The sequence below is a fragment of the Anser cygnoides genome, chromosome 3 (genome assembly GCF_040182565.1).
Source record: "Anser cygnoides isolate HZ-2024a breed goose chromosome 3, Taihu_goose_T2T_genome, whole genome shotgun sequence".
NCBI lineage: Eukaryota > Metazoa > Chordata > Aves > Anseriformes > Anatidae > Anser > Anser cygnoides.
Window position 1 is genome coordinate 24,713,774 of NC_089875.1, and position 6,690 is coordinate 24,720,463.

Consider the following 6,690-nt stretch of genomic DNA (forward strand, 5'->3'; position numbering starts at 1 on the left):
CACAGAGAGTGATGGAACTTCAGCTCCTTGCGCTCCCTTATGCGTTGATTCCCAAGCCACGTACTTACTACTAGCAGTTCAGCTGAGAAGACAAAGCAAACTAACAATTTATCTAATGACACAGTGAACTTTTCTTCACCAGGCTGGCGCTGGCATTTGGGCAGCACACCCCCAAAACTTCACATTTTCTCACGAGGAGCAGTTCCATAAGCTGCCTGTAAGTGTCCACAGAATTACGACATAAGGAGCACCAGGAGCGTAACACCGCCAAAAGATGTCAGGAATGATTTCCCCATTTTTTTCAGGAACTTTTAAAGCATTAATTGTGAAATAGCTACAGTAAAGCAAGATGTGCAATTAGTGACATTGGGCAGGTGGAGGCTTATTAATCATTAGAGCAATTAAACAGCAGTAGCTGAAATAAAATTGCACGTTTTCATCTAAAGCCTGTATCAGTACACAGCATTTTAAACCAAGGCAAGGCAAAACAAACTCAGTTATTTGGACATCATTTTTTCTTCTTAAAGTTAGAAATGTTTAAAGTTAAAACTAGGTGTTGCAGACATCTCTAAAAGGGAAAAAAGATTATGTATGTAGCCCAACAAAAAGAGCTATACACAAAACTAGTTACTTTCCATTTGTATTTGTGACAACGCAGGGTAAATTAAAGCAGGGAGAGCCACTAGGGCCACAGCACTGGCTTTTCATACAGCAGGCTTAAGTATCGCCAGATAGAAAAGTCACTTTGCTCCCATATTAGTACCAAGGGAGATGCCAACGTCCCAAGAACACAACACAGTTTTATACAATTCACAAAGACTGGCAGGGAAAAGGAAGGGTGGGGTGGTGAAGCGATCGTTAAAAATTACTTAAAATATTGAATCTGTTCAAGAAGGATTGTAGGACTTACCTCTCTAGGTTTACTTTTAGCTACTACTAAAAAAAAAATCACGTTTTCTTTTTTTTCCCCCCAATCAAACATAAAAAGATGGTATCTTTTGCTTTCCCTCAGCACTAGAGCACTCCTAAAACCTAAACCCGTCTAGATGTTTAGAGAGCTGGCATATGTATTCCTACACTGATGAGTGGAAGCAGGCATGAACTGTCAAGAGCAATTCCAGATGAAAGGTCACAGTAAAGAAGAGAATAATATCTGTTTCACAAAATACATTTGCTCTCTAGTAATGAAAGCAAATGACTCTATCCAGCAGTTCAATAACCCACTTCTACAATAGTTCTGCATGAATTGCGCTGGCACGGCAAGCAGCAGTCCTCATTACTAAGTATTTCCAATCATATGCCTAAGGCACTGCAGATACGTCACTCAGGGCGTGTGTTCGGGAAGGCATCCACCGAAACAGGTGCTGAAAGAATAACCTCTTTACACAAGCGTAGAAAAAAGGCTTTCACTAAACAGCAGTCTGAAGTAGGAAGCCAACCAACTTGGTCTTGTTTTCTGACCTCCAGTAACAAACGATACGAAGCCCTGAATCAGAGTCAAGAATACATGTGTATATAGCATTCCAGAGAGCATTCCTGATTTATACACACTCCCAGACTATTTCTAATTTTTAGAGGCTGACAACATAATTGGTAAGATGGTCATAAATAGCTTCTGAAAAAAAAAAGTGATTCATGCATCCTCCATTCACACAGTAATCTTTTAAAGACTTACACTTTTACTATCAAAAAAATTCACTAATCTCTATCCAGATACCTTGAGGGCAAAACAGTTGTCAGATTCCCTATCAGGTGGGCAGAAACAACCAGTCCAGAAATTACTTTCAATTGCCACAGATAAAACACGAGCTGAAGTCTGCACTTCTATCAGACAGATGACTCAGTCCATCTGTTAGTTTACTTTAGAAGACGGAAAGTAACCTGAATTCCTGTACCCACCTGAAAAAAACTGCCTACACCTCCAATGTTGCTCTTGAGACATGAGCAATTTTTAGGAAGTGTATTGGCTCCCATTACAAAGACCCAGTCTAAATTACTGGCCTGCTTACAATTCCAGTATTTTGTCAAATACTTCTTAACTGAATTAAGCTTTCTAGCTCAAATATACTATTTATGCATGTATTAAAACTAAAATAAAGCCAAAATTCCAAAGCATTACCCTACATTTTGATGTACACAATAACTTAACATTGCCACTGAAATTAATGGCTTCTTCTACTCTGGTATTTTACCTTGAATAGCCGCAGTTACAGCAGTAGAGCTTAGTGATATGGTTTAGTGGAGGACTTGTTAGTGGTAGGTCAAAGGTTGGACTAGACGATCTTGGAGGTCTCTTCCAACCTAGATGATTCTGTGATACTACTGTCACTACTAACATTATGTTCTTGTATACCTGCTTGTCTAGGAAAACTACAAAACATACATGGGACCCTTCAAGAATTCCTAGTCCTAGTGAAGGTACATGCTTTGTTACTTCTGCATGGGCTTTCACTCCTATATTAAAGACATTAAAAAAACAGGGAGTATGATATCAGACATACTAGCACAAAATTTAGAATATAATGAAGGCTTACTAACCCCAGCACAAAATACAGACTTAAGTAACAAAGTCTATTCTAGGGCAACATACCTGAGCAGATAAACTACTGAATGTGAGCAGAAATTTTAATGAGACCACAAATTTAACTATTTTGAAAAAACGAGGATATGACATGATTTCCTAAAAAGAAAAAAATCTGCAGCAATTTAGCTGTTTGCCCCATCTAAATATACAATAAACCTTCACACACACAATATGCATAGAAGCCTATCAAACACAAATTAATGTAGTGAGCTACGAATATGAGTTAAGTAATGAATATTGGTGCCCAGTGGCAAGATGAGAGGCAACAGGCACAAACTGAAGCACAGGAATTCCCAGCTGAATAGGAGAAAATATTTATTTACTGTAAGGGTGACAGTGCACTGGAGCTGGTTGCCCAGAGAGGTTGTGGAGTCTCCTCCTCTGGAGACATTCAAAACCCGCCTGAGTGCCATCCTGCACAACGTGCTCTAGGTGATCCTGCTCGGCAGGGGTTGGAGCAGATCATCTCCAGAGGTCCCCCCCAACCTCAACCATTCTGTGATTCCGTGAGCTCTAGAAATAATGGAATTTAAAATTCTAAAATAAATAAAGATCTAAAATAATACTGTTTCTTTCCCAGTTCCTGAAACTTGGGTAACGAAGCCAGATTAAGCAGTCTGCTTTCTCACTAGCACACTAATGAAAAACAATTCTTTCCCACACAAAGAAATGGATGTAGAAATCCCAAGAGAAAGCCGTACACAGTTTGATTTAAAAAGTCAGCATCTCAGGAAGCTCATTTATTTTTAGAGTAAGCATACAAAATGAGCTAGATACCAAAAAATAAAAACTTAAGATCAATCAGTTAGCCTTCACTGTAGAATCCCAACTGTACCAGTAGTTATGTTTTTCAGCTTCTATAACACAGATTTCAACATACCCTTCACTATCATTCTGTTTACACATGAGCTTCTTGTATAAATACAATGGGAAGTTACGCTATTCCTAGAACAAGGGCACAAAATTGTGCTGCTATTTATACTTTAACTACTTTTTCCCAGCACCACATTCCATTTGGCTAGCAAATGGAAATCTCACCGAATACACCTATTTCTGGGTTCCTATTATAAGTCCGTTCAGGAAACTACATTAAGAGCAGTACTTTGTCAGCTAGCCACAATACAGTAAGAGAAATGGGTGTTCATCACTATCAACTGTTTATCTAAAGCTGGGGGGTGGCTGTTCAAGTTGTGTCCTGAACTGAGTCACTTCATTCTTAGGCTGGACCTTTTAACTGCGATGCTTAATATTAAGTCTAATAAACGTTATCGGCCACCTGCAACCCTAACAGATGCTACCCAAAGAGCATATAAATTTGATTCAAATACAAAACAGACTACTACGAGAATTAATTCTTGCGTTCAACTTGTGCTGTGATGTTCGCATCTTACTGAATTGTCATTTTACAATATCAAGATGCTGTCTACAATGATGTTTAATTTTACCTACCACAAGGACAACTAGTTTGCTCTTTAGTAACTGATCATCTAAGCAGCCTAGACAAGATGTGAGACCTTAACATGAAATTATCATGATCATGTCAGGTTGACATGGCCGAAGATTGGGTTCTCACACATGTAGGCACCAAAGGACATTACAGAAACTAAGTTTTTTTTTTTTCTGGAAGGGGGTGGGGGAGCATCCACCTCACCTCAGAATGACTTCTGATATTTGTTTCTTTTTATATAAATTGGAGCGCCAACTGCATACTTACCTATGGAACAGCAATAGCAGAACACAGTTTATGCATTTCAGGAAACCATCAACATCATTCATGTCAAAAGCATATTTTCAGTAATACCTGTATATAGAAGAGCTATATAGGAAGCACTGGTCACTTATCCTTATCCACCTTCTCACTCCTCCCCCATCAGGACTTGCCTTAACCAGTAAATACATGCTAAAATTCATTGCTCAAACATAATAGGGTGTGCAGATATTGGTTTAAACATGTTTCAGAAATATAGCGTCAATCCTAGTCTAAACAAGTCCAAAGGGAGAGCGTGCAGTGAAAGCTTGCCATTGTACTGGAGCTGGACCAATTAAACACAACCGAGTCAATTTAATGGTGCCTCTATAGAGAGGAAAATACTGCTTTAACCACATCGTTTTCATAACTTGTGTAGTTTAATTGGTACAGCTTGCTTCTTTTTTTTCCAAAAGGTTTGGAATCGAGCCTCTGGAGTCAGCTTTCTTCAAAATACCCCATGACCACTCAGCGAGCCCACTCAACTCGCTGTGGAGCTTCCCTCTTACCAGCTTCGTGTTGTGTACTCAGGAGCAGGTTGAAAGTTTCAGGCACACAACCAGATCATTTGCCGACGTTCACTAACTGCTTGAAGTCAACGAATCAAACACCTAAATAAGCAACCTAAGGGAAGGTTCAACACAGGCACTTTCCTGTTGTGCTGGTTAAGAGGAACATTGTGCTGCCTCTGAACTGGCATAAGCCCTAGGACACATACAGTTACATCAGCGAGAGCACAGACTTGCTGGTAGAGCTTACTTCACTCAGCATCAACCGCACATTGGAAGTATTTTTTTCTGCCAGCATAAAAACCAAATTTATACAGGGCTTCTCAAGATGTTTGTATCAACCTTCGTGAGATTAGCAGTACTCAGTACACTGTTAAAGATTATCGAAATAAAACTGCTATGTTTGAAGGATCTGTAAGGTTTTTTAAGTTGTAACTCTGAACTTGCAGGGCATCTCATTTCTCCAGAGTAATATGAATAAGGGAAAATAAAGTATCATGACACAAGATGAGGATTAAAATAACGTACTGCATAAATACTAAGAGTTAACAAAGAAGACTAGAGGGAAATACAGGAATAAAGTTTTGTACAAAACGGGGGGGGGGGCTCGCCATGCTTCCAGCTGCGAGGCTGCCCTTTGCATGGAAGAAGGTGTGGACGCATGGGGGGGGACAAGAAGTTCAAACCCCGTAATTAGGGTTTTGCTGTGCCCCGGAGGGAGCACAAAGGAGGACCCGGCCCGAGCGCAGCACCTCCGAGGGCACAGCCCGGCTCCTCGCCCAGCGGGAACCGGGGCCAGGCCTACACGGCGCCCAGAGCCTCGCGGCCGCCCGGGAGGCAGACCGGGGAAGCAGGAGGAAAAGAAACGGGCGCGGGGCCGAGCGGCGGCGGCAGGAATTGGGCTCCAAATGAATGAGCCCGCAGCGAGCCTCGGGCGCCCCGCGGGGCAGGGCAGCGCCGCGTTTGGGCTCGGCCGGCGGCGGGCACCGCCGTGTTTACACCCGGGAGCCCCAAACGGCTGCGAGCGGGGGAATCCCCAGCCCCCCGCTCCCGCTTATTGATCGCACCGGGAACAGCCCGGCCGCCGCCGCTGCTGCAATGCAACACCCGCCGGTTACGGGGGGGGGGGGGGGGGGGGGGAGAGAGAAAAAAAAAAATGGAGAAAGAAAGGAAGAAAGGGAGGAAGAAAGGAAGGCGCCGGGAGACCCCGCTCCCGCCCCGCACCTCCGCGGCCCGCCCGGCCCAGCAGGCGAGGGGCCGCCCCGGGGCACGCCGCGGGCCCGCTCCCTCCCCGCGGGCCCCGCAACTCCGCCGCCGCCGCGGGGGCCGGGTCCGGCGGGGCCGCCCTTCCCCCACGCGGCGCTAACAATGGAGCCCTCCCCCACCGCGGGGCTCCCCCCGGCCCGGCCCCCGCCGCCTCCTCCTCCTCCTCCTCCTCCTCCTCGCCGTCCTCCTCCGAGCCCCCCGCCGCAGGCTGCCGCGGACCGTTAGAGGCGGGGGCCCACCGCCGCCGCCCGCGGCCGGCCCCTCACCTCATGGCGCTGCCCGGCGTCGGGGAGCCGCTCCCGCTTCCTCGCTCAGCTCGGCGCTCGCCGCGCTCCGCTCCTCAGGGGCCGGCGCCTCAACGGACGGACAGCGAGAGCCCCGGCAGCCAGCGCCCGCCCGCCCGCCTCCCTCCCTCCCTCCGCCGCCGGGCCGGGCCACACCACCGCGGGGCGCCGGGGGTGGGACGGGCCGGAGAGGTGGGGGAAAGGGGCGGGGAAGAGCGAACCAACGCGGGGGGGAGGGCGAGGGGAGAGCGGAGGAGCGCGGGGGAGGCCGGCGGCACCGCCGGGGCCGGGGGAGCGGCG

The 6,690-nt window shown here is 46.1% G+C and overlaps 1 protein-coding gene across 11 annotated transcripts in view; it reads right to left on the minus strand.

The window, feature by feature from the left end:
* Positions 1-6,664, minus strand: part of ENAH (ENAH actin regulator) — a 97,958-nt gene extending 91,294 nt beyond the window's left edge. The window contains exon 1 of one of the 11 annotated variants that reach the window (XM_066993702.1): positions 6,373-6,664. In XM_066993702.1, the coding sequence (XP_066849803.1) occupies positions 6,373-6,377 (5 nt within the window). In that variant the 5' untranslated portion in view covers positions 6,378-6,664. Of the gene's footprint in view, positions 1-6,064; positions 6,189-6,372 lie in introns of those variants that run through there. The other 10 variants (XM_066993705.1, XM_066993703.1, XM_066993706.1 and 7 more) reach the window with 10 other exon arrangements.
* Positions 6,665-6,690: the final 26 nt, after the last annotated feature.